Source organism: Plecotus auritus (genome assembly GCF_963455305.1).
Source record: "Plecotus auritus genome assembly, chromosome: 3".
Taxonomy (NCBI): domain Eukaryota; kingdom Metazoa; phylum Chordata; class Mammalia; order Chiroptera; family Vespertilionidae; genus Plecotus; species Plecotus auritus.
Genome location: NC_137772.1, coordinates 225,848,669 through 225,876,153, shown reverse-complemented (window position 1 = coordinate 225,876,153; position 27,485 = coordinate 225,848,669). Strand labels below are relative to the sequence as shown.

General features: G+C 67.6%; 1 protein-coding gene across 2 annotated transcripts in view; it reads left to right on the top strand.

The window, feature by feature from the left end:
* WNT7B (Wnt family member 7B) overlaps positions 1–27,485 on the top strand; it is a 50,706-nt gene that overhangs the window by 6,920 nt on the left and 16,301 nt on the right. For both annotated transcript variants that reach the window (XM_080659448.1, XM_080659447.1), the window contains exon 2: positions 17,632–17,858. In XM_080659448.1, the coding sequence (XP_080515574.1) occupies positions 17,632–17,858 (227 nt within the window). The remainder of the gene's footprint in view (positions 1–17,631; positions 17,859–27,485) is intronic.

Below are 27,485 nucleotides of genomic sequence, written 5' to 3'. Positions count from 1 at the left end.
CGCCCCCATGCCTGGTGCTGAGCTGGGCCAGATGAGCTTGTGCGAGGCGGCTCTGGCCAGCCACGCCCTCCTCTCTGCGGGCAGAGAAGCTCCCAGGGCTGGCGGGTCAGCGAGGGCCAGGGGAGGGCAGGTGGGGGGCCGCAGGCCAAGAGGATGCTGCGGTGCCAGGTCAGCTGTTCTGGGGGCCTGGTGGAGGCCTGATGCCAGGGCCAAGCTGACTTTCTGTGCTGGGCCCTGGCCGCCCTCTCCCAGATGTGGGGGTTGGCTGCAGTGATCCCCCCAGGTCTTCCGGTAGCAGCCTCGTGGTGACCGCCTGCTCTGGGGAGCTGAGTGAGTCATGAGTGACAGGGCGGTTACTCACCGACCACCTGGCTATGCGGGGGGGGGGAGGCACTCACCACTGCCCAGCCCGGGCTGGCCTCTTCCTGGCTCCGCCGCCGTGGCTTGGTGGTGCCCACCGCAGCCCAGAAGCCCTGTGGGCATGACCCGGGGCGGGGGGGGGGGGGGTGAATCAGGTCCCCCCCACCGTGTCATCACGGCCCGTGTGGGGGCAGAACGGGGCCACCGCGGAGGCGTGGACAGGTCGCCCTGGGGGGAGCAGCCCCCGGCGTTGGCTGGTCTGTCGGGAGCGAACGGGAGGAGCTGTGCTGTGGGCCTCAGGCCCCTTGTCCACCACTCGGGAGGGAGGACCTTCCTTCCCACACTCCGGTCAGGCCCACGTGCCCGAGGCTCTGACAGCGTGAGCAGCTGGAGCGGGTGGGTGTGCACGCAGGGGGTTAGAGCCAGGGAACTGGCAAAATCCTAGCACCCCAGGGACCCCAGCTCAGGTGTACAAATCAGAGAGAACCCCAAGAAGTCACATGTGAGACCCATCAAGCGCTAGTTAGGGGGGCGCAGTGTGTTCTGGAGAGGCCTCCCTTTGACCTCTGTGTGTGGGGAGGGCGCACGGGCGTGGGAGGGCTCCCCGAGGCTTCCTGGGGGCGCGGTGGGCTCTGAGCTGTGCTGAGGCCGCAGGAGGGCGGCCCCTTTTGTAGTCAGGTTTCCCGTGAGTCCTTACGAGGCCGAGGGGCCAGGTGGCAACCCGGATCCTATCCCCATTCCTCCATGTCCTGCCTGGGTGTCCTGGAGCCTCGGCTGTGTCCTCTGTGCAGAGGGGACCACGGGGACTCAAACCTCCCGGGATGGGTGTGAGAATCCAGCAAGCCAGTGCGGGGATGGGCTCAGCGGCATCCTGTGTACACAGTAGGCGCTCAGGAGGTAGGCTTATTCCCAGCTCTTAGGAGTGTGTTTGTTCAGAGGAGAGGGATGAACTCTCAAGGGTATCTCCGAGGGCTTCCTGGAGGAGGTGACACCAAGACTGGGTTGGGAAGGACGGGTAGGGGCTGCCAGACTAAACAGGACCGTGAGAGGGAACCTTAGAAGGGACAACAATACTAATTGTCTCCCGGGCGGTCGCAGCTCCTGGCCGAGGGGAGGGAGTCAGACCATGTGCGGGAGTCCAGCAGAGAGGCCTGCTTCCGAGGTCACCCAGAGCCCAGGGGAGCAGCCTTTGAGGAAGTGTCCCCTATGGGGTCCAACAGAGAGAGGAGCCCGGGTTTGGGGCCTCAGGGGCAGTCTGGCAGCCGGTGGAGGTGCTGGAGGAGGCGGTGGACACATTGTTTCTGCCTTGAGCTCCCCTGGGGGCATGGGGACATAGGCCTAGCCAGTCCCACCCCACCCCCTCCACCCCACCCTGTCCCAGAGCCTCAAGCAGCCTGTGGGGAGCCCAGAGCCCCAGCTGGGGATCTGGGCCGATGCTCTGGGTAGAGGGTGTGGCAGCGAAGGGGAGGGGAGGAGATGGAGGTCTTGGCCGGATGGGGAGGTGGGGGGGGGGAGCAAGCCCTCTGGGTGCAGCCTGTGGCCCATCCCCTCAGCTCTCCGCCTCTCTCCCCGGGGGGGGGGGGGGGTGGAGGGGCTTCGGCTGGCTCCCTGAGTCCTCCATTCTTCACGGCCCTGGGTCCAGCTTGGATAGGGCTCCCCCCCACTCCCCCAGCAAGGGGACAGGCTGGGCGCCCTCCCTTGTCAGATGAAACCCCGGCCCAGGCTCCCTCAGCCTGATGAAAGGGTCATTGTGTGGCGCAGGCCGCCCGCTGGCCAAGGACAAAACCACCGTTTGTCCTCCTTCCCCGGCGCGGGCTGGGGCCTCCCCTTGGGCTGGCCGGCGGGGTGGGGGTGGGCACAGGTGCGTTCCCTCTTCCCTTTCTCTATCTCCCCGTCTCCGTCACAGAACTGCTGCCCTGGCGTAGGCCCCTCCCAGTCCTGCCCCCACCCAGGGCGTCCTCACCCTGAGGCTCCAGCCAGCCCCGCTGCTGGGACAGAGGTAGTGAGCTCTCTGGCCCTGGAGGCAGGCAAGTGGGTGCAGGAGGGATGCGGGATGCGGGATGCTGGGGCGGGGCCGAGCCTGGAAGACAGCCTTCCTCACTGCGACCTCTGTGCCGGTAGCCACGCGGTGTGCTGGGCCCGATCCACGGATAAGGCTGCTGAGCCCCGAGGTGGCCCCATAGCCTCAGCGGCAGAGCCCGGCACAGCAGGTGGCCTCTGAGGCCTCGGGGTGCCGGGAGGGCTCTGTCTGGGACTGTGCGGGGCAGACACTGTCACTGGGCCGTGACCTGGGCCCGCCCGCCGCCCGCCCAGCAAGCAGCTCCCGGGCATCCATGGTCTGGAAGAGCCTTAGCCTTCCCTGGCTCCCATCCCCATGACCCCCATGGGCCCCTCACTTTCCGGATCCGCCCCCCACAATGCACTGCTGTCCCTGCTGCCCACCCGCTCTGCCTCCGGGTCAGAGGTGCTCCTTGCACTGAGGGTCCTGCTCCGGCCGGGAGGGAAGGGCCTGGAAGGGTGGTAGCGGCTCAGCTCACCCCCCAGGAGCAGACGCTGTACCGCTGGGCGCCGAGGTCGGAACTGAGACTGGGGCCCATGCTGTCCCGATGGTAAAGCATTAAAGACCCCTCTGTGTGGGGGTCCTCCAGAGCCACTACCTGCCCCTGCCCCCGGGCCCGACTGGGGACTGGCTTTGCATTCCACTGCCGGAGGCTCGGCCCTGGAACGGCCACGCTGCAGCCCCCGTGCCAGGTGAGCGCCATGGCAGAGCGCGCAGGTGGGACTGGGCAGCGCCGCCTTCCTTCCCACAGCAGGCCCCCTAACCCCGCTGCTGAGGGCGGACCAGGGAGGCCTTCTCCTGGAAGGTGACCTCTGACCTGGTCCTAAAGAAGGAGCTCGCCCCGCCGGCGTGGCTCAGTGGTTGAGCATCCACCTATGAACCAGGAGGCCACGGTTCGATTCCTGGTCAGGGCACATGCCGGGGTTGTGGGCTCCATCCCCGGTGTGGGGCGTGCAGGAGGCAGCCGATCCGCGATTCTCTCTCATCATTGATGTTTCTCTCTCTCTCCTTCTCCCTTCCTCTCTGACATCAATAAAAAAAAAAAAATTAAAAAAAAGAGAAAGTGCTGGAGAGAAAGTCCTGGCAGAGGGCTGGGTGACGGGGCTGGGTAGCAGCCAGTTAGAGTGGGGTGGGCGGGGGCAGGTGAGGGCGGGGTGGTGGGGGCAGGTGCCCTGGGCCTGGGGGCTGAGGGAGGGGAGGCTTTAAGCAGGGCAGGGTGGACAGCTTTATCCTGGGACGGGGGAGGGGCTGCTCCTGGGCGGGGCTCAGAGGGAGGGGGGCTGCAGGGAGGGGCCGTTGCCCCCAAGCAGGAGCTGACCCTGCCCTCTGGATCTGGGGCTGGGGCTGGGCTGAGGGCTCCGCCTGGCCTCTCTCCGCCTGGCCTCTCTCCGATCTGCTGACCTGCCGACCTGCCGACCTGCCAACCTGCCAACTTGCCATGCCAGCGTTCTCACAGCCTCACTCCAGGCGACAGCCCTGAGGCGTACAGGGCTGGACACCGGGCCTCGCTCCCTACTTCCTCCCTAGCAGCCCCTGTGCCAGGCAGGGCGCGAGGTGTGGTGGCTGCTGGGATGTCCTCTGCATTGTCTAGCTTCTGCCCCAGGAGAGGGCCTTGCAGGGGGCTCCCTGCCCCCAGGGTGCGGCCCCCACGGGGTGGTTCCCAGCCCTTCCCAGGGAGGTGCTGAGAGCCAGGGTTTGCAGCCAAGGCTGAGTGCGAGCCCAGAGCGACCCCGGCTCGCCCTCCCCGCCTGCCTTCCAGGGTGGAGATTCCTGCAGGGGGAGCGGGCAGGAGGGCGGCCAGCGCTGGAAGAATGAACGCTGAGGAAGCAGGAAGCGGGGAAGGGCCCAGGGCTGTCCTGCCCTTGGCTGTGAGGCCGAGCCCCTGCCAGGTGGTTGCGTGGCCTTGGCCAGATACTGCGCCTCTCCTCCAACGGGGCGCCGGGGCGGGGGCGGGGGTGGGGGGAGGCGATGGCTGGGGGGGCGGTGTTCAAGGTGCTGCCTCATTAAGCGCTCACCACGTGGTTCAGGTGGTCACACCCGGTGCCCAGGGCGGAGCAGGCTGCTCCCGGGGTAGTGAGCGCCCTGCCCCTCGAGGCATCCAAGAGAACATGGTTGGCTGGGGGGGGGCCCTGGGGGCCCAGAAATCCTCAGAAGGAAGAGCCCAGGGCAGTGGCTGCTTGAAAAGTGAGCCCGGTGGGGAGGGGCCGAGCCAGGAGGTTCTGGGGGGCGGGATGGGGGGCTCCCAGCTTTGATGAGAGCAGAGTGCAGGGCCCTAGAGCTGAGGGGGGGTTGGGGAGTCCGGGCCTGTGGTGGGGGGCTGGGCTCACCCTCTGCTCTGAGCACTTCGTGGCCATGCAGGCCCCGCCTTCCTCTGTTCCTGAGGTGACTCCTCGCTCTGCTGCCCGCGGGGCCTGGCCCCCAAACCGCCTCACACCACGGCCTGAGCAGCCAGGGACTTCCCTCCTGCCCCGCCCTCGTGTCGTCCAGAGTCTGTCCTGAGGTTGCAGGTTGGCATCCTGGTCACCCAGGCCTGCAAGGCGCCCCGCGTCCCACAGGTCCGGGCGCCAGGGCCAGGGCTGGGGTCACTCCTGCTCAGGCTTAGCGTGCAGCCTCAGTCCCTTCTGTGCCCCGGGGACGAGGAGAAAGGCTGGGATAGGCCTGGGGAAGGTCTGGGGCCCGGCCCCGGGTCAGGCAGAGTGGCCAGGCCTGCGGGCAGGTGCTGCTGACGCCCAGTCCTCAGCAGCATCCGGGCTGGGAGGGGGGGCAGGAGAGAGGAGCAGGTGGGCTTTTTGGAGGAGGCACGAAGCCGGGCCTGGAGCTTTGCCCGGCTGTGGGGGAGGGGGGGCAGGGAACCTCCGCGGGGGGACTGGTAGGTCCCGGGGGACTGGTAGGTCCACGTGGCCCGAACCCAGGCATTCACGATGGACCCTGGATGCCCAGCAGAGGCCCGGAAGTTTCTGAGGTCAGGGTCAACGTCTCGGGGTAGCAGTGATGGGTGAGGTTCTGATTCCACAGGTTTAGCACCGTGGGGCTGTCAGGGAGTGGAGGACCCCCTGGCTGTCCTCGCCCACCTCCCGCCTCAGCCCCGCCCACGCCCCCTGCTCACTCCCTGCTTTTGCCCGGCCTGCCTGGTTCTCTCCAGGACGGAGTCCCAGGGTGCCAGGCCAGGCATGCCAGCTCTGAGGGGAGGGCGGGCTGGCGGCTGCCCGCCGGGCGCGGGAGGGAGCGGGCGGACGCTCCGCTCTCTTCTCCGGGAACACTGCGGGCAGCCAGCGAGCTGAGCTGAGCTGAGCGAGAGCAGTGGCCTGGAAAGGCTGTGGTGCGGGCGGAGCCACCAGGGAGCCTGCGGGCAGGAGACCCCGCCTGTGGCAGCGGCTGCTCTCCCCATGGACAGAGGGGCAAACTGAGGCCCGGAGGGGCCAGCGAGAGTCGGCGGCAGAGCAGAAGGAACGCAGGATCCTAGGCCAGACGGTAGAATACGGCTCGGTACGCAGATGGTGGCCTCAGCCGCTCACCATGCAGGTGGGAAACTGAGGCCCGGAGGGGCCGGCAGGGGCAGAGGGGTGGCCGCCTTGCCCAGCGGCACCTCTTCCCGCCTCCAGGCCTCTCTGTGCCTCCTCCAGGGACACCCTCGTCCCTGCCCAGCACCCCGATGCCCGTGGCTGGGTTGCCCTAAGCCTCAGTTTCCTCACCTGGAGGCGGGCGGGGGGAGGAGGGGAGACCGGTGGGGATGCCACTCAGCACGGTGGGCCTTCTGGCCGGTTCCTCCCCCAAAAGTGAGGCCTGGGCCTGGGCAGGTGAGGGGACAGGCCGATGGCCGGGGTGGGCTGCGGCCAGGCCTGCTGTCCATACTCACGTCCCCCTGACCCCCTGCAGGGCCCAGGCCGGTGAAGGGAGACGCCCTTTGCCGAAAGAGGGCTGATGGGTCCCTGTTATCAGATGAGGAAACGGAGGCTTGCTCGGAACAGCCTCGTGGGGCCTTCCCAACCTCTGGGGTGTCCCTGCGCCCGCGCCCCACAGAGCTGGGCCTTGAGCGGCCAGGAGAGCACGCAGAGGTCCAGACACAGGACGGGTGTGAGCGCCCCGGGCCCTCGGCTCCGACCCCTTCTGTACCCTTCTCTCCCACTCATTCCGCAGAGGAGGCTGCGGGGACCGCCCCCCCCCAAAACCGTGCCCTCTCTGGCTCTGACTCTGTGACGGGGGCTGGGGGTCTGCTGCATGACCCAGACCTGGGAGACATGCTCTCCCCACGTGGCAGGCGGGACCCCGAGGCCCTGGCGGGCCCCCCGCGGCTGGAAGCACTGGCAGCCCTGCACCTGCGGGCGCGGCAGGAAGTGGCCGCGGGGTGGGGGGTGCGCCTCAGGTATTGCGAGCACTTCCTGGACGAGTGGACCGCTCGCCTCCCTGGCTGATGGCAGATAATTAGAACATTCCTCAAATATTTCGCCCGAGGATGCCCAGAAGGAAGGATTGCACGGCTCCCGGGGCAGAGCGTGGGCTGGAGGAGCGGGGGCAGCGGGCAGCGGCCGGCGCCAGGGGTGGGGGCCGGAAGGAGGCTGGGGCTGGGGCCCAGCTTGGCCAGCGTGCCCCCCTCTCTCAAGCAGCTGGGGCTGGGGTGGGGCTCACGTCCAAGGCCGGCTCGGAGCCCAGCTGGGTGCTGGGCCATGGGGGGATCCCTGACCTGGGGAGCCCACGGCAAGTGGGTGGCAGCCCTGCCCCAAGGGGTGTGCGGAGAAGCGCGAGGGGGTCCAGCACGGGGCCCTTCGCCGCAGAGCCTCCAAGGAGGGTCCCTGGGGGAGAGTCAGCCATCAGTCAGCCTGGGAACCCCGCAGATCTGCCGCCAGCGCTGTGGGCAGGAGGGAGCGATAAGGCGTGTGCTGCGGCCAGCCTGGCTGACGCCCATGGCCCCAGGCCACTGTCCTGCTGGGGTGGGGAGGGCGGGCTGGGCGTGGGCGGGGCGGCCCCAGAGGGCAGGGGGGCTGGGGGGCTGCCCCTGGGGATGGGGAGGAGGGACGGGGCAGGTGCCCAGGGGCCCCTCCCAGTCCAGGGGAAGGGTCTGGGGCAGCCTTGAAAAAACTACGGCCCGCGGGCCGGATCCGGCTGTTCTATCCGGTTCTCTTGCTCTCCCCTCTGCTCCTTTACTTTGAATTTATATTAGTTCACACAAACACTCCATCCATGCTTTTGTTCCGGCCCTCCGGTCCAGCTTAAGAACCCATTGTGGCCCCGAGTCAAAAAGTTTGCCCACCCCTGGTGGGGTGTTGAGGCCCAGAGGGTGCCTCGAGGTCAGGCTCCAGGAAGAATGGGAACCTCCGACCCCTCGGGGTGCTGCCTGGCCCTGGCCTCAGGACCGCCCCCCCCCCCCCCCACCGCCGTCCTGTGGTTGGTTCAGGGGAGGGGGCACTGGGGGCCACAGGAGCTGGTGCTCAGTCCAGAGAGAGGGCAGAGGGCGCGGGCAGGAGGGCCGCCCGTGTCAGCTCTGTCCCGGGCTGTCTGTGGCGGAGGTGCCGGCTCTGCGGCCTCCTGGCGGCACGGCGGCCCGTCTGGGGCCGTGGGTTTAAGGCTCTGCAGAGGGGCCCGTAGCTCCGGGCCCGGGAGGCTCCTGTCACGGGTCCCGCTGGCAGGGGCACCTCCCCCCTCTGGCTTTGTACAGAACGGCACAGCCTGTCCCCGCCCTGGCGGTGCTGGGACCAGTGCTCAACGGTCAGTGCCCCCAAGGCCACCTGGGCGGCCTTTCCCCGGGGCCCGGTCACCTGCTCACCGCCCGCAGCTGGAAGCGGGGCTAAAAGCGGCTTTTTAGTGACCGCAGTGAGGGTGGGGCGGCCGAGGGCCACCGCAGCCACCTGCCCGCCCGGCGCGTCCCCCTGAGGTGGCCTCGCTGGCCGTCCTGCTCCCCGAGCGACCCCGGAGCGTCCCCAGCGGCTCCCCAGCAGATGGGGCTGAGGTGTCGCCTCGTTCTGCTCCTGGGCCCGTCTGTCCGCCATGCATTCCGTTTTTCCAGGAGGACCCGGGCCCCACACCGCACACCATGGGGGTGAGACAGGGCCCCGTGCCCCGCACCGCACACCATGGGGGTGAGACAGGGCCCCGTACCCCACACCGCACACCATGGGGGTGAGACAGGGCCCCGTGCCCCGCACTGCACACCATGGGGGTGAGACAGGGCCCCATGCCCCGCACCGCACACTGTGGGGTGAGACAGGGCCCCGGGCCCCACACCGCACACTGTGGGGTGAGACAGGGCCCCATACCCCACACCGCACACTGTGGGGTGAGACAGGGCCCCGGGCCCCACACCGCACACTGTGGGGTGAGACAGGGCCCCATACCCCACACCGCACACTGTGGGGTGAGACAGGGCCCCGGGCCCCGCACCGCACACTGTGGGGTGAGACAGGGCCCCGGGCCCCACACCGCACACTGTGGGGTGAGACAGGGCCCCGTGCCCCGCACCGCACACTGTGGGGTGAGACAGGGCCCCGTGCCCCGCACCGCACACTGTGGGGTGAGACAGGGCCCCGTGCCCCGCACCGCACACTGTGGGGTGAGACAGGGCCCCGTGCCCCGCACCGCACACTGTGGGGTGAGACAGGGCCCCGTGCCCCGCACCGCACACTGTGGGGTGAGACAGGGCCCCGTGCCCCGCACCGCACACTGTGGGGTGAGACAGGGCCCCGGGCCCCACACCGCACACTGTGGGGTGAGACAGGGCCCCGTGCCCCGCACCGCACACTGTGGGGTGAGACAGGGCCCCGTGCCCCGCACCGCACACTGTGGGGTGAGACAGGGCCCCGGGCCCCGCACCGCACACTGTGGGGTGAGACAGGGCCCCGGGCCCCACACCGCACACTGTGGGGTGAGACAGGGCCCCATGCCCCACACCGCACACTGTGGGGTGAGACAGGGCCCCGGGCCCCACACCGCACACTGTGGGGTGAGACAGGGCCCCGTACCCCGCACCGCACACTGTGGGGTGAGACAGGGCCCCGTACCCCACACCGCACACTGTGGGGTGAGACAGGGCCCCGTGCCCCACACCGCACACTGTGGGGTGAGACAGGGCCCCGTGCCCCACACCGCACACTGTGGGGTGAGACAGGGCCCCATACCCCACACCACACACTGTGGGGTGAGACAGGGCCCCGGGCCCCACACCGCACACCATGGGGGTGAGACAGGGCCCCGTGCCCCGCACCGCACACCATGGGGGTGAGACAGGGCCCCATACCCCACACCGCACACCATGGGGGTGAGACAGGGCCCCGTACCCCACACCACACACTGTGGGGTGAGACAGGGCCCCGTACCCCACACCACACACTGTGGGGTGAGACAGGGCCCCGTGCCCCACACCGCACACCATGGGGGTGAGACAGGGCCCCGGGCCCCACACCGCACACTGTGGGGTGAGACAGGGCCCCGTGCCCCGCACCGCACACTGTGGGGTGAGACAGGGCCCCGGGCCCCACACCGCACACTGTGGGGTGAGACAGGGCCGGCCTAGGAAGCGTCCACTCCTCAGCCCCGGACCTGAGGGACTCCTCCAGCCGGGTGCAAGGCGGGGCCCCCTTCAGGAACCCCCGGGACGGGCCCCCGATGCAGCTAGGCCCCGAGGCACCAGCTGCTTCCAGGCACCAGCGGGGGACATGGCTCTCCAGATGGACCCGTGACCCCCAGCCCCCCCGGACTATCTTCGAGGTCAGAGACGGGGTGACGAGGCACTGACCAGCCTGGGCAGGAGGGGTGGTCCCAGCCCCCACTCTCCGCTCCCTTTCTCAGCTACTTGGCAGGTGGCTGGGCCTCTCGGGACCTCCGGTTCCTATTGTGCGGGGCTCGTGACGACTCTTGTTATTGTTATTATTACTGTTTATTGTTGTTGTCAGTCCTCACCGGAGGGTATTTCTTCCACTGATTTTTAGAGACAGTGAGTGGGTGGGAGGGATGGAGAGAGAGAAACATCAGTGTGAAAGAGACATCGATTGGTTGCTTCCCGCACCCACCCCAACTGGGCTGGGGAACGAGCCTGCACCCCAGTTACATGCCCTTGACCCTCGACCCTCCAGTGCCTGGGCTGACGCTCTACCCACTGAGCCACACTGGCCAGGGCTGCTTGCCTCTCCTCTTAGCCCAGACTCCAGCGCTCCGTGGCTGCTCACTCTGCCTTGAGCTGCTGAGTGCCGAGCAGCACCAGGGATTCAGGTTAGACTCCCGGCTGCCGGGACTGGCTTGGAGGGTGGTTACCTCCGAATAAGGTCAGGGTACCCCCTGCAGAGATGGGGCACAGAATGGCTCGATCCTGGAGGCAGCTGAGACGCCGGCTCCCCGACCCGACCCCTCTCTGGGCCTCAGGGTCCCTGACGGCGATGTGGCACGGATGTTCTTGCCAAGGATGGGGGAGCGGGGCGCTGCCCGAGGAGCCCCCAGCTGGGCCTTGGCAGGGGTGGTCTTAGCCAGAGCCCAGAGCCGTCGCCTCCCAGCCGCTGCCACGGCCTCGGGGGAGGGGACGCCAGCAGGTGGGCAGCTCAGCCACGGGCCCTGAGGGCTGGGCAAGGCGCAGCCTGTCACCCCACCGGTGAAGGGCCCCCACCCCAGGCTCTGCTGTCCGTCCTCCTCCTGGCCCCGAGCCGCTGAAAGTGGCCTGTTCCCTTCACTTGGGGTTCACAGAGCCGAGAGCCTGGGGGGTGGGCGGCCACCTCTGTGGATGTCCAGGCGGGGGTGAGGGGGGCAGGTGGGCAGCCCCAGCAGACTGGGCTGGGGAGGCCTTTCAATCTGGGGTGTCTGAGAGCCTGGGTTCGGGTTGCACTCCTGCGGGGAACCCCAAGGCCAGCACACACAGAGGAGGCACGGGGCGATGGTCTTTAGCGGTCATGTCGTCTTTCGAACGCGTGTTTGTAAGAAACCCTGGCGCCCCATCTTCCCGCGTTCGCCGGCCTGTGCCTGCGTGCTGCAGCCTTGACCTGGTTGAGGTGCAGCCTACCTGAGGTGGGTGCAGAGGTCGCGAGAGGACAGTGGGGCGCGTGCTTCCTTCCGTGGGCACCTGTGTGACCATGACCAGTGGGGACGGAGAACGTTCCGGAACTCAGCAGGCTCCGGCCCCTCCCAGGGGTGCCTCCCACCCACGGGGACCCCAGTCTGACTGCTGTCTGGAGGGGAGCTGGGCCCCGCTCTGCAGCCTGTCCCGCCTGGCTCCTTCGGCTCAGCGTGTCTGGGAGGGTCTCCCACGTGGACACGTGTCACTCACGTGGATGTGTCAGTGCGGTGTGAACCTGTCACAGGGTGTCTGTCCTTCTCCTGGGTGACCCTGCAGGGCGGCTCCCGGCTTGTGCTGGACAGGCATGCGTGGCTGTGGTGACGTAGAGCGCAGCTCCTGGGGTGTGGACTCCATCCGGAGCGAGATGCGGGTCAGGAGCTGGTCCCGCCTGGTGGGCGCAACGTGACGTGGGCCCCGCTGGCTCCAGAGCTGCCGGGGGAGGCGTCAGTGCCCCCGATGGACGCTCTCCGGTCCCCACAGTGGCTCAAGGAATGACCGTCAGCAACAGGGCCCTGGCTCAGGCCCCGAGGGCGAATGCAGGCCTCACTGGTGCCCTCTGGCCACAGGCCAGCTACAAAGTGCTGGGTCCTTCGAATCGTGTCCAGCAACAGCCATGTGAGGTAGCAGGCCCGCGTTTACTCCGTCTCACGGGTGTGGAAGCTGAGGCACAGAGGTTAAGGAACTTGCCTGGGGCCTCACAGCTCAGAAGAGGCAGAGCCAGGTCTCCAGCCACGCTGGCCCCCGGCTGCCAGGTGGGGAGGCGGGGCCTGCCAATGCCGTGGCGGAGACGCCCCTGCCGGCCACCTCTGCACCGACCTGTCACCTGGCGTGGCCCCCCTCCCCCACTGGGCCCGCCTCATCCCCTGGGGACGCTCTGGCTGATCTTTCTTCCTTCTTGTTGTCCCCTCCTCGCATGAAGCCGGGCCATGCCCTCTGCTGGCCTCACCGCCTCCGGCCTGAGACTGGAGTCCTGTCCCCAGTCCCCAAACCCCTTCTCCGACTGGCCCTGGCCAGGGGCGAGGGACGTTTCCCGACGTTCAGCCGCGTCCCCTCCCGTGTCCCGAGGCCCCGGAGCCGTGCAGGGGATGAGCCCAGAGCAGAATTTTCCATGGAAACATCAGCGACGGAAACAGGAGCCCCTGCCTGGCCTCTCCAGGTGCCCGGCCGCTCGGGATGTCCTTGCCAGCCTCTCCCGGCACCTGAGCGGGCAGCTGCAGGCCGGAGGTGCCCAGAGGTTCTCCCCACTTTGGGGCGAGAGCCAGTCCCCTTGCGGGCGGCGTGATGAGCGTGCCATAGCAGGCCTCACCCAGAGGCCAGTTACCCCAGGAGGCGCCTGCGTCCGCCCGCCTCCTCCCGGGAACCAGTTATCTGGTGATGATGTATTTTTATCCCCATCCCACGCCAATGGCTCCCTAAGGACAGCCAAGCCGGGCCCTTATCAGCAGTCCCTCCCTTCCAGGCGGAAGGAAGAGTGTGGGCAAGTCCTGGGTGTGGCAGGGCCAGGCCTGCCTGCGAGGGCAGTGGCCGGCCCACGGGCACACGGGGCTGTGGGGGAGAGGGTGACGGGGCGGCCAGCAGCGGCTCCGATCTCAAACGCCAGCAACGACAGTGTCCACAGCCCTGGACGAACTCAGGAGTGACCGGAGGACTCCAGCCGGGGAGGAGGTCAGCTGTCCTGAGCTGGAAAGGGGGCGGGGCTTCCACTCCTGACCGACCTCTCATGTTTCTAAGGCACCTACTACGTGCGGTGCTTGGTGCCACAGCACTGTGGCCACCTGGCTTCTGGCAGCGGAGGCGGCTCTCGGCCTGGCTGTGTGGCCTCGGCGGGTCCCCTGGCCTCTCTCAGCTCCAGGCCGCACCCCGTGATGTGGGGATGGCAGGGCTCCCCCTGCCAGGAGCGGCCCGAGGCTCAGAGCAGGAGAATCTAAGATGGTTGGCGACGAAACCCCACAGTCTAAGGAAGACTGTTTTGAAGTTATTTTTGAGGTACCAGTCATATCTGATTATTCATGCTCCTGTGACTCTTGAGCGGTACCTATATGTGTATATATACACCAGTATATATACATATTTAAATCTATTTGTATTGATTTCAGAGAGGAAGGGAAAGGGAGAGAGAGAGAATCATCAACGATGAGAGAAAATCATCGATCGGCTGCCTCCTGCACACCCCACACCGGGGATGGAGCCCACAACCCAGGCCTGTGCCCTGACCGGGAATGGAACCGTGACCTCCTGGTTCCTAGGTGGATGCTCAACCACGGAGCCAGGCCGGCTGGGTGCGGTGCCTATATTTCACCCGTAACCTAGCACTGGCTGGGGGGTGCCTGGGGGCTCCCATCCCCTCCCCACCAGCCCTCCATGCCCCGGGGAGGCATGCAGTGGGTACAAGTGGGGCGCCACATGGGCAAGGCCCCTCTAGTCTCCGCCCCCCAGTCCCACGGCGGCCGGGTGTGGAAATCCATGTACAGATGGAGTTTTTAAAGGTGTGGTCACAGACATGTTACATAAAATGGGCCTCTTTCGCAGTCTGAGAGGGAACAGTCCAGGCGCGCCCGGCGTGTCCTCCGTGTTGTGCAGCCATGTCTCCGTCTCGTTCCGGAACGTCTCTCGTGACACCAGGTGGGAGCCACACCCCTGGCAGCCACGGGTCCTCCGCTGTGCCTGTGGGTTTACCTCGCCCGGCGTCTCACGCAGACGGAACCTACAGAACGTGGCCTTCCGGGCCCAGCTCCGCCCACGGAGCATGACGTTTCCGTGGCGTGTCCACATGGCGTGTGTCGGCACCCCTTCCTTTTCGTGGCCGAGTAGCATCCCGTCCCACGGCTCGGCAGGCCACGTTCTGTTTGTGCGTTTCATTCTCCCCCGAGGCTATGTTTCCACCGATTTTAGGGAGAGTGGGCGAGAGAGGGAGAGACAGAGAGGAACATCGACGTGAGAGAGACACAGCGACGGGTTGCCTCCTGCACGCGTCCTGACCAGGGTCCCGGGCCGGGGAGGAGTCTGCAACTGAGGGACGTGCCCTTGACTGGAACCGAACCCGGATCCTTCGGTCTGCAGGCCGATGCTCTATCCACTGAGCCATACCGGCCAGGGCCACATTCTGTTTATTCATTCGTATGACGACGGACACGGGGGTCGGTCCCGCCTCTGGGCTGTTGGGAGTCGCCGCTGTGAACGGGCTCACGGTTCCGCTGGAACACCGGCCCTCCGCTCTGTGGCTGCGCCCCGCGGCGTGGAGTCGAGGGCCTGGGTCTCACCGTCTCACGCTCCCACTAGCGATGCGTGAGGGTCCCGGGGTCGCCACGCCCGCGCCAGCACCGGTTTCCCGTCGTGTTGAGCAAGGCCACGCCGGCAGGTGCCCTGTGGCGCTGGCTGCGGCTCTGACGTACGTTTTCTTTTTTTTAAAAGATATATTTTATTGATTTTTTTGGGAGAGGGATAGAGAGTCAGAAACATCGATGAGAGAGAAACATTGATCAGCTGCCTCCTGCACACCTCCTACTGGGGATGTGCCCGCAACCAAGGTACATGCCCTTGACCGGAATCGAACCCGGGACCCTTCAGTCCGCAGGCCGACGCTCTGTCCACTGAGCCACACCGGTCAGGGCTGACGTGCGTGTTGCTAATGGGCGCCGTGCTGGCGGCCTCCCACCTGCTTGCTGGCCACTGGGCCACCGTTGTGGGGACATTCCCTTCCCGACCTTCGCCCGTTTCCAAACTGGACGGTCCCTGTGTTGCTGAGGTGTGGCAGCGCTTTTAGACGGAATCTTTGAGTATTTACCCACCCACCCACCCGTTTCACAAACACTCGTGGGCAGCGACTCAGGGCAGCCTGAGGCCCCGGGTGCAGCTGGGACCGGACCCGCCCTCGTGGTGGGGAAGCTGGGGTGAGACACGCGCCCCTGTGTGAGTCCTGTGCCCGGGCCGGAGGGGGTGCACCCCGTGGGCCTTGCACGTGGGCCTGGAAGGGAAGTAGTCTCTGCCAGAGAGAAAGGCAGCGAGCGTGGCACCGGCCGCGGGCCAGCACCAGCACCGGCGTCGGGGGTGGGTCCCCGGGGCCAGGTCCCAGCAGACCCCGATCCCAGGCAGCGGAGCCCGGCGCTGTGGCTGGGCTGTGCGCCCGGAGTGCGTGGTTGGTGTGGGCGTTGGTGGCAGCAGGCCGGGGTGGGCTGCCTGGAGGCGGAAGACCAGGGCTGCCGCGATCCGTCTCACCCCCGAGCACCCACCGGGTCCCACGGGAGTCCCCCAGGCAGACCGGCTGCCCCAGCGCCTGCCTCTGCGGGCGTTCTTCTCCGCGCTGGGCCCCGCAGCCTGGCATGCTGGGGGCGGCGGGAGCGGGCAGGGCAGCGGGCTACGTCCGGACCCGCGGCGGCCGACCTGTGGCCTGGAGGCTGCTGTCCGGCAGGGTTCCCATCCATCTCAGTTCCCAGGGTCGGTTTTCGGAGGCTCTACAATTACTCTGGGAGAATTCCCCGGATTCCAGCCGCCTCCCAGCCTCGCCGCCCAGCGGCGCTTCCTCCACGCCAGCCGCCCGCTCTCTGCCCATTGTGCCCGTGGGAGACCCGGGGGGGTCTGGGCCAGATTAGCGGGTGGGCCGGGCGGGCTGTGGGGATTGGGTGTCGGTCTGGCTCCGGGTCCCAGCACGTGCTGTGGGCTCGGGCCACACGGGGACTTTCCCAGGCAGCTGTGGGTGCCCGGCCGCCCTGGAAGAACACTGGCTGTCTCTCAGGAAAGGGCCACAGGCAGTGGCAGAGGACAGGGCCGTGGGCATCCGCTTTGGGGGCCCCCGGGGCGCCCCCACTCCCACCCCCACCCTTCAGCCTCGCTAAGCAGCCATCTGAAACCAGCTGTCGCCTCTGCGGAAGCCACGCCCCTCCCCCCCCCCCCACAGCGGCTGTCCCTTCTCCTCCGGGCGCAGCTTTGGACAACAGCTGGGTGGTTCCCCAAAACGCTCCCGGATGACCCAGCAATTCCACTCCTGGGCGTGAGCCCCAAAGAACAGAAAACGGGGGCTCGCACAAACAGCCGGCCCTCACGTCCGTCCGCAGCAGCCCTACCCCGGCGGTGGAAGGCGGGGACGCCCAGAGGTGCTAAACGGAGGGACAGAGGTGGTCTCTCCAGACGGTGGGGTGTTCTTGTGCCTTAGAAAGGACCGAAACACTCACACCGGCTACCACGTCACGACCCTTGAGAACATAGCGCTCCGTCACAGGAGCCAGCCTCAGGCCACAGGTCATGTGCGTCCGTCCCTCCAGGCGTCCGACCGCACGGGCAGAGCCGAGGGAACGGGGCGCGTCGGGGCTGGGAGGAGGGGCGGGCGTGCCGGCTCAGGGCTGGGTGGCCACGTCGGGGAACGGTGGTGGTTGCACAACACGGTGAACGTGCTGAACGTTAAAATGTTTAACTTTATATTATGGGACTTTCACTTCGTCAAACAAACAGTCACGCGGGTAACAGCTCGAGTCAGGGGCCTGCGCCTGACAGGTGCCCTCCTGTCTCGGCCCAGCTCCCGGAGGACGCCGGGAGAATTTGCCAGGGCGCCCTCAGGGGACTACTCTGAGTTCTGAGCATACGCTGCCCCCGCCCAGCACCTAGTAGGCGCTCAATTCGTGTCGGCGCCTGTTTCCTTCTCTGAGGGCACCCCGCCACCCGGAAACGAGGGAGTAATGGCCGCAGCTGTCCCCCCCCTGTGCAGCCTTCCACCCTTCTCCTGCCCGAGCCGGGGTGGTGGAGGTGGTGACCAGGGAACAGGTGTGTTATACCCCCATTTCCTGGACCTGAAAACTGAGGCTCAGAGAGGCAGAGTGCCTTACCAAGGTCACGCACGGGCTGCGGCTGGAGCCAGGAGGCGGCGGCTGGGCTCCCAGCCGGGGCTCCCTCAGCAGCCGGCCTGGCCCAGGAACGCGGGGACCAGGCCGGGAGTGGGGGCGCGCTGCTGGGCAGCGGTGTGCAGACCCGAGGGGATGGGTGCAGAGCCCAAGTGTTCAGGGGCACGGCGAGCCACGGGGCTCCCTGTCCGTGCGCCTCTGGGTTCCTGGGGCTCGGGATGGCGTGTTCTGCCATGTCCTGGTCCCTGCGGTTGGGCGGTTGAGCGGGCAGGGGTGCGTGTCAGTGGAACGTGGCCCCTGGGGACGGCCCTGCCGCCAGCTCACTCGCCCTGTCCTCTCCCCGCCCGCAGAGCGCTGTCGTCCGTCGTGGCCCTCGGAGCCAACATCATCTGCAACAAGATCCCCGGTTTGGCCCCGCGGCAGCGCGCCATCTGCCAGAGCCGGCCCGATGCCATCATTGTGATCGGGGAGGGGGCGCAGATGGGCATCAATGAGTGCCAGTACCAGTTCCGCTTCGGGCGCTGGAACTGCTCCGCCCTCGGGGAGAAGACGGTCTTCGGGCAAGAGCTCCGAGTAGGTAAGGGCGCCTCCAGGCTCACGGGACACCGACATCCCGGCTTCGGGTGCCCCCCACTGAAGGCCAGGCCAGGCCCCGCCCCCTGACCAGTGACTCTGCCACAGCATCTCCTTTCTCCATGCCTGGCCTGGGGGGGACCGGGACCCCAGGGAGACCCAGACCGGGCCTGCCCCCCAGGGACTCTGCCACATCTGGGACGAGGGAGGCGTTGCCGGGAGCCAGCCTGTGGGAGTGGATGAGGGTCCTCGCGCTGGGCTGGGGGCTGGGGGACGTCATCCTGGCATGGACATGAGCCGGGCAGGCTGGTGGCGGGCAGTGTGGGGCAGTGGTTGGAGGTGCGCCCTGCTGCTGGGCGGCTGTGTGTGCCCAGGACCTCCATCTCCCCCCCCCCCCGCCCTGGTCTGCAGCGCTGTTTCCGGAGATGGGGTGACAGTTGTGGATCCCACGTGGGGCTGCGGGGCTTGGTGTGAAAGGGGCCCAGCCCACAGGAGCCGTGGTGTGAACGTGCCACGGCCCCGAGCGTGGAAGGGATTTCAGGCAGAGGGAAACGTGGTCACATGTGATCACACGTGCCTGGGAGGCATCCGAGGGCGGGAGGCAGGGTGGGGGGTGTGCAGGTGGAGTCAGGACTTCGGGGGGGCGGGGGGAGGGGTGCTCCTCCGATTCCCTGGGCGGGGCAGCTCAGGAGCAGGGGCGGCATGATCTCTGCCGGCGGTGCCGCTGCGTCTCCGTGTCCTCCCAGCCCTGGGAGCCCCATCGTGCCCATTTTACCGGCAACGAGACTGAGGCCCAGCCAGGGGCTGAGAGGGAGAGTGCGACTTCCAGTGTCTGACCTGGATCAGAACCGCCGTGTGACCTGCTGCCTCTCAGGCTGCTCAGGGTGTCCGTGTCCTCATCTGTGAAATGTCCTCTGCCGGGCCCCGGGCCTCTCCTCGTGTCTGCGCAGTCGGTGCCCCAGACACCGCTGCTGACAGAGGGAGGTGGGCACCGTCCCACAGCACCCCCCGCCATCGTGAGGGTCGGGGGGAGGGAAAGGGGTACCTTGGGGTGCAGCGCTGGGCATGCAGGGCACCTTTTTCTCCCAGACCCCAGCCTGAGGGCACAGGTGGGCCTGGGAACGTGTGGGCACAGCATGTCTTTCCGGTCCCAGAGAGCCAAGCGCCACAGCTGCTGGGACCCGGGCCAGGCCAGAGCTCCGCAGGGCTTGGAACGCCGGGCACGGGCTGGGGTGGCGCAGGGAAGAGCCCCCAGGGGCCCCTTTGCGGTGAGCAGCCTGTGGGTGGCACCTGGCATAGCCGGGAAGGGGGCCCCGCCCCTCCCTGGGGCCCCACCACCCAAGTGCAGCTCCGCCCTCCAGGTGCCAGCTGGGGAGGGGGGGCTGCCCGCCCATCCAGCGCGGTGCAGGTGCCCACTGCCTGCCTGGCCCTGGCCCGGGGGCTCGGGGCTGGGAGGCAGCTGCGAGCACCCCCACGGCCCAGCCGAGGACGCCGGGGCCCCAGCAGCGCGAGGTCGCCGCCACGGCTGCAGGTTTGCCTCGCGGAGCTGGGTTCAGATCCAGCCTCCTTTCTGGAACCCTCGGTGCCTCGCTGTGCCGGCGGGCAGTGGGCGTGGTCTCGTGGCCTGGCCGAGGGCTGGGGTCACCCGCTGGGGTGACAGAGCCCTGGCCCCGCTGAGCCTGTTCTTGGGGCCGGGCCCAGGCGGGGGGTTCACATTCGGTGCCTTGGTCAACGCCGGTGCCTGTGGCCGCCGAGCCCGAGTGGCCGCCGAGCCCGAGTGGCCGCCTGAGCCCGAGTGGCCGCCGAGCCCGAGTGGCGTTGGCCTGCACCAGTGACCCGTCCCCGGCCAGGCACCTGTGTGAGGACGCGGCTCTCGGCTCCCCTGTCCTTCTTGGAGCCCAGGCCTTGGCCCAGCGGGGGTCTGGGAGGGTCCGCAGCTCTGGCCGCAGGAGGGGCAGCCGCAGCCAAGGACGGGCTGAAGCAGGGGTGAGGGGGTAATAGGGTCCGGCTGCCTCCAGGGGGGGCTGCTCGGTGTCCTCCTGCCCTGAGCTCCTGCAGTGTCCGCGTCTCGGGCTCTGCTTCTGGGGAGCCCCCTAAGAGCCCCCCTTCGATGAGCCTCCAGAGGCAAACCTTTCGGCCGAGCTGCCCACCCCGCCCCCATGCCTCACCTCCTCTTGCTCCCACCGCTCGAGGCCAGGCCGTGGGACCTCTGTGTGGCTGAGTGACCCCTCCTCCTTGGCTGGGTCCCCTCGCCGCTTCCTCTGTGTCTCCGCTCCTTCTGGGCCCTGCTCCAGTCTGCGCTCCCCGGGGACACCCCATGGCCGCAGCCTGTGGACGGCGCAGCAAGCCGACCACGGGACCTCTGGCTCGGCACGCTCAGCATCCTGCCGCGTACGTCCCCACGCCCAGCCTCCCCCCACCCTGCCCCCCTGGCCAGCCCACCCAGTCGTCTCCGCGGTAACCTGGTTACCCCTCTGTCCACCTCTGCCCCCTGCCCCCTGGCCACCACAGGGCCTGCCTCTCTGGGCCTCCCCGGGCAGCTGTCAGGACCTCCTCCTGCCTTCCCTAGCCCCAGCCATGCCATGTGACTCCCCTCCTCCACAACCTGCAGTGGCTCCCTATTGCCCAGGACACAGGCAGCTCCTCCGCTTGGCGTCTGAGTAGCCCTGCCTGTGTCACCCCTGCTCCCTCCCCTCTCCCCAGCGTACCAGCCGCTCCCCTCCTCTTGGGCCACCCTTCCCCCCTGCTCTGCTGACTCCCCCAGGGGCTCCGCTTTTCCACCCCCGCCTGACCCTTCCATGCCCACAGCCAGGCCGTAGTCACTTCCACCTGCCCATCCGCCTGCCCATCTGCCTGCTCTCAGCCCCAGGTCAGCCCAGCACCTGCCCCGAGCCCGCCCTGCACTCTGCCCGGGCTGGGGGCTCTCCTGCCCAGGCCAGGCCTCCGCCGGCATCCTCCCCAGAGGGCCTGGCGCCGGAGCTGGGCTGAGCTCTGCAGGCGGCGGGCTGGGTGCTGTGACGGCCTGGGCAGCGCCTCTCTCCTCCGGGGCCCCGGCTGGGCGTCCCGAGCAGGGAGAGGGGCCGAGGGGCCAGGCCAGTCCTTGTCAGAGGCATGCGGGCGTCCGGGCACGAGACGGGAGCCGGGCCATGAGCTGGCAGGCAGCCGCGGGCACTGTGGGAGCAACCACTCAAGCGGCGACAATTAATGATTGGCCCCAAGAGGGGGAACGGCCTGGGTGGGGGGACGGCCCCCTCGGGCCTTGCCTGTGACCTTGGGCCATGCCTGAGAACGGAAGGAACCCCTGAGAGCGAGCGGCACGCCAGTCCCTGTGCGGAGGTCCAGCCCCTTTTCCAGCACCTGTGCCTCCAGGGGGCGGGGGGGTGGGCCTCACTGCTCCCTAGGAGCTCAGCTTCCTGGTGGCGCCTGCGCTGGCTTCGCCTGGGCTCCCGGCTGCCCGTGGTCTGGCCCTTCGCGGAGTGAGGCCCCACTCGCCCCCTCCAGCCGCTGCCCACGGTCCCTCCTGCCTGGGCCGCCCTGTGCCCACAGGCCCCTCCTCACCTACTGAAGGGGCAGTGGCCCAGGCCCCGCCTGACCTGTCTCTTCTGAAAACGAGTGTGTGTGTGCGTGTGCACGCGCGTGTGTGCATGTGTGTGTGCGTGTGTGTGTGCGTGCACACTGGGGTGAATGTGTCCCCAACTCAACTGTCTTCGTGAAGTAGGGGAGGGGAAGAATGGACAAGAACTGGGGGTGAAGCTCGTATTCCAGGGCCCCCGAGCAGGGCGGGACATTGCTAACGGGCCTCGTCTTCCATTCAGGACTGTGGCCAGGGCTTCCTGGACAGGGCGGCAAGTTAGGGGAGACCCGAGGGCGGACCGGAGGGGCCTGGGTGAGCACAGGGAAGGGGGCTCCAGGTGGAGGGGGGGACAGGATGCGCCAAGGCCCAGGGGCCAGAGAGCCGCTGGTATTACCCAGGAACCCGAAGCAGGAGGGGGAGCGGGAGGGTGCGGAGACCCGAGGCCGGAGGAGGGGGCAGGGCAGGAGCGCTGTGGCGGGTGTGAGTGCTGGCCGGCCTGGCAGGCGTGGGAGGACTGCCCGCCCCCGCCGGAGCCCTGGGGACCCACCTGTGCGGGCTCCGAGCCCACCCCAGCGGCCATGGGACACTGCGTCCCGCCCGTCATGTGGCACTCAGACATGACCAGGCATAGGGGCCACCCTAATCCCGGCTCACGTGGCCGCCCCGCCGCCGTCTCCGTCCCGTTGGCTCCGTGGCCGAGTTTGCGTTGGGAGCCAGCCCTGAGCCCCGCAGCCACACACTGTAGGGGCGCAGCAAAGCTCCTCAAAGCCGGCGCAGCGCATCACAAGAGATCTAGACCCTCCGGGGTACCGAGCCCCCCACCCCTGAGGCACGGGGTTCCTGGACAGCCCGAGGTCGCAGAGTGGCTCCGAGAGGCAGGGCTGGGGGCAGGGGCCCTGGGAAAGAGGGGCGACCCAGGTCCCGGGCGCCTCCTGTGCCAGGGGTCCTGCCCGGGTCCCCAGGAGGGCCAGGGCTCCAGGCGCACTGCGACGTGGCACGTGCAAACTGGACCATGCACGAGGCTAAGATTCGGAGACTTTGAAAGAGAAAAGGCAAGTGAAATAGCTCTTTAATAACCTCATTGCTGACCGGGGGCACGGTGCTGTTGGCTAGATGGCTAAACATGTGCTGCTGAGTGACGTTCCCCTGGCGTTTCCACCTGGCGTGGCCGCCACGGGCTCTGCAGGGGCCTGCCAGGGCCGCCCGCTGCCGGCGGGGTCAGGAGCTGCCACCTGGCCATGGGGGCGGAGGTTTGAACCCTGACCTGACTCTCCCCCAGACTTCCTCCAGCTCCGCTGTGGGCGGAGGTCGCTGGCCAGCTGCTTCCTGGGCAGCCCTGTCCCTGGGCAGCCTGTGCAGGGGTGCCCGCTCTGTGCCAGGCCTGGGAGAGGCGAGAGGTGTCGCCAGGGCTCGGGGTCCCCAGGGGGGCAGACGGGGCTCAGGCCCGGGGTCTGAGGGAAGCAGGTCTTTGTCCTGTCTGCCCGGTCACTCCTGACCCCACCCCGGCCTGGGGTCGCGGCCTGAGGCAGCACAGAGACGTCTGTGAGGCTCGGGGTCCAGCAGCCAGGACACCAGGGACAGCTGGGCTCAAATGTCCGTCAGGGGGACGTCCCGGGCGGGCACGAGCAGTTCGAGCCCACTCCTGCCTCAGGGCGCGGTGAGGTCGGGGAGGCCGGGTGCTGTCCCCTCCCAGGGGCCCGGGGCAGGGTGGAGGCTCCCGGACAGGACAGAGCCCAACTCAGGACACAGCCCTGGGTTCCAGTCCACGTCGCCCCTCGCCGTGCGGCCTGGGGCCATCCTGCACTGGAGGGGGCGGCTCTGAGGTGCCCATGGCCTTCCCACGGGGGTGCAGGAGCCCGAAGGTCAGCGAGCCTCTGGCCAGCTGGGTGCCGGGCGGGGCGTGGCTGCCCCGCTCACGTGGCCCTCGGAGGCCACCTGGACCTGGTCCAGGGAGGGAATTTCCACCCTCGCTGGCCGGGCCCCAGCAGGCAGGATAGGCTGTGGCGGGGGTGGCCCAGGAGGGGAGAGGGCCCTGCCAGGGAGGCAGCCCGCCTGGCCAGCTGCCCACTCCCAACGCACGGCCTGGCTCTCTCTGGGCCTCGGTCTCCCCATCCGGGCCAGGGGCCGAGGCTGGGCCCAGTCTCCGCCAGGACTGGGGCCCTCTCCCCAGAATGGAGGCGGGAAGGCCCTCACCGCTCCAGTGCCCACCCCAGGGTTCCGCGAGGGGTTCCACGATGGGGGTCTGAAGACCTGGGCTGAGGTCCCCTTGGCCTGGCCCAGCCCTGGCCACAGCCATCTCCGAGCCCCACGCCTGCGGCCACCGCTTTCGGGAGGGTCATTTCTGTGCCTGCAGCCACCGCCCACTTCCAGCAGCGTCGCTCGCTCCGGCCCCACCGTGCACACATCACAGGCGGGGGCACGGAGGCGCACGAGGGCCCAGTGCCCGCCCCGGGCATATCGGGGAGAGCTGAGGTGTGACCCCCGAGGTCCAGCTCTGGCCCTGGCCTGCCGGGCCGGGGCCTGTCCCCCCACAGGCGGTGGCAGCTTCTGCTGAGAGACCAGATGCGGGCGGTCAGGAGGGCAGGCTGCCCGAGGCTGACCCCCGAACAGGAACCGGGGCAGGGTGGGGCTCCTGGACGTGGCCCAGCTCAGGCCCTGGCCCCGGGGTTCCGGTCCAGGTCACCCCTCGCCATGTGGCCTGGGGCCAGCTCTGCCCACTCCGGGGCGGGCGCTCCCCATGCCCGGCTGGAGCGCGACCCACCTGCAGGGCTGCGCGTGTGAGGGCCTCGCTGGGTCAGAACAAAGGCCCGGGGCGCGGGCGGCCGGCGTGTTGGGGCCTGGCGGGAGCTCTGCCTGCTCTGTTTATGACAACGGGCTGGGCTGGGCTCAGCGTGGAGACACTGACTCAGCCCCGCTGGGCGGGTGGGGCCGGGGCGGGGATGCAGACAGGGACAGGGGGTCAGAGGGACGTAGGGAAAGTCAGACACCGAGAGGGAAGGACAGAGGCTGGCAGCACACACACACACACACACACACACACACATAGACACACATAGACACATGCACAGACACACACACACACACACATAGACACACATAGACACATGCACAGACACACACACACATAGACACACATAGACACGCACACACACACACAGAGACGCACACACACATACACATGCAAACACACAGACGCACACACAGAGACACGCGCACACACAGACACATACAGACACACACAGAGACACACACACCCACCCAGACGCACACACATAGACACACACACACAGACACAGAGACACACACACACGCACACACAGACACACACACAGACACACACACAGAGACACATGCACAGACACACACACAGAGACACACACAGACACACACATGAACACAGAGACACATACACTCAGAGACACATGCACAGACACACACAGACACGCACACACAGACATGCACACACACAGACACATGCACACACACAGATGCACAGAGACGCACACACAGACACACACAGAGAGAGACACACACACACAGAGACACGCACAGAGACATGCACGCACGCACACACACACACAGAGACACGCACAGAGACATGCACGCACGCACACACACACACAGAGACACGCACAGAGACATGCACGCACGCACACACACACACATAGACACACATAGACACATGCACAGACACACACACACACATAGACACACACACACAGACACACACAGACACACACAGAGACACACGCACACACACAGACACACGCGCACACACAGGCACACACAGACACGCACACACACAGACACATGCAAACACACAGACGCACACACACAGACACACGCGCACACACAGACACATACAGACACACACAGACACATGCACACACCCAGACGCACACACATAGACACGCACACACAGACACAGAGACACACACACATGCACACACAGACACACACACAGAGACACATGCACAGACACACACACAGAGACACACACACAGACACACACATGCACACAGAGACACATACACACAGAGACACATGCACAGACACACACACAGAGACACGCCCAGAGACATGCACGCACGCACACGCACACAGAGACACGCCCAGAGACATGCACGCATGCACACACACACAGACACACGCACACACACGAGCATGCACAGCACTAGCGTGGCCTCCCCTGCCCTCGCTGCCCTGGCCCGGGTTAGGCCTGCTCGGCGGAGTCACAGCAGCCATCGCTCCTCCCCTGCACACCCGAGGCCGGAGCCCTGCGCGGCTCACTGGCTCGCTGCGATGCCCCTTAGCGGGCGGAGAAACAGCCGGCTCGGCCGTCGCTGGGCAGAGTGGCCCAGGGCTCCAGGCAGCGGTGCTTCAAGGGCACAAATGGGGACTTGGGGCCTCGCTAGGCCTGAGGCATCTCTGGACTCACCTGCCCCCCACTGACCCTGCCCCCACCCCCCAGCTTCACCCCGGAGCCCCCAGCCTGAGCCCCGTGTGTGCTGGGAGGCAGTGCAAGGCTGAGGCCATGGGGCCGGGTGGGGGTGTGGGCAGCCAAAGGGCTTGCTGGCCCCGCCCCGGGTCCCTGGGCTTCTCTGCCAGCTCCTGGGCCCACACCTGGACTTGGCCACCGTACTTGCTTGGCCCGGTAACACCAGCAGCTGCCTGGGCTGTCTCCTGGCCTCCGGGCCCCCTCGCCACCTGTGCGCTGCGTGTGGACGGGGGAGGGTACTGCACCCCACTTCTAGGCTGGCCCCCCACTTCCTGGGAAACAGGCCTGGGGAGCAAAGGACTGGGCCAGTGTCACCAGGAGCCCACCTGGGCCCGCCTTCCCCTCCCCTCTCAGCCGTCCACTGTCTCACGCCTGGCCTCCTCCTCCAGGCAGGCTGCCAGCACTTCTTCCCTTGACCCTTGTCCCAGCCTCCCAGGGGTCTCTGCTTCCACCAGGCCCACCCTCAGCCCGAGGGTCCATTTCAGTGTCAGTCACAGCAGCCCCTCCAGGGCTCCTCACCTTCGTGGGGTAACGTCTAAGATCCTCCTGGGGCTCCGCTCCCACTGCTCCCTGCACAGATGGTGAACTGAGCTTCATGCCCACACGCGAGACACATACCACACACGGGCTCTCCGTACTGCGCACATGTTTGGGCAGCCGTGAGTGGGTACCTAGCTCATTCTCTCTGCAGGGCCTTAGCACTGCTGTTCCCTCTGCCTGAATGAACACTGTTCCCCGCACCTGCGCTTCTCTCAGCGTTCAGGACCCGCTTCAGCATCCCTTCCTGGGAGGGGCCCTCCTCCTGGCCGTCCTCTGCCCCAGTCCCTCCAGCCACCCTGCCCGTGACCCCTCCGTGGGCTGAGCGTGCCCCGGGCCTCTGCGAACGCCTCCCGGCCCACCCCCGGGCTGCAGTGGGTCTTGCCTGCTGCGTGCTTGGTCTTAGGCTCGGGGATGGGTGGGGCTGAGGGCCTCACCCCCAGACTCTGGGGCTTGGTTGGGAGGGAGGGCGGTACTGGTGCTGCGGAGACATCGGACGGTCGCAGAGGGAGCGAGGAAAGGAAGGGGCGAGGGCGCACGGCTCCAGGGCTCCCCCGGCAGGCTGAGCCCAGGCCTGGGCAGGAGGTGGGTGGCGGGGCCGCGAGGTTTCCCTGTCCTGGCGCGTGGTGAGGCGTCTGTGCACAGACGTTGGGGTCCCGGGTCAGATCCCTGCTGTGTGGTTGGCTTGCCACGTGACCTCGGGCTAGTCGCCTGCCTCCTCTGAGCCGAGCACCCTAACTGCGAGGGGTGGGGGGGCCCGTGAGGGTTTAAAGCGAGTAGGACAAGCTATATGCAGTCCCCTAAGACATCAGGTGCTCTGTCTTATCACAGCTCTGTGGAGATATCACACACGTCACCCATTTCCCGTGTGCACCCAGTGGCGTGGCGTGGCGTGCATTCAGGGTGCAGCCGGCACCACAGTCCACATTGGAACCTTTTCATCTCGTTCCAAAGCAGCTCTGCACCCCCAGCCCGTGGCCACACCCACCTGCTGTCTGTCCCCGGGGGCCTGCCCGCCCCGA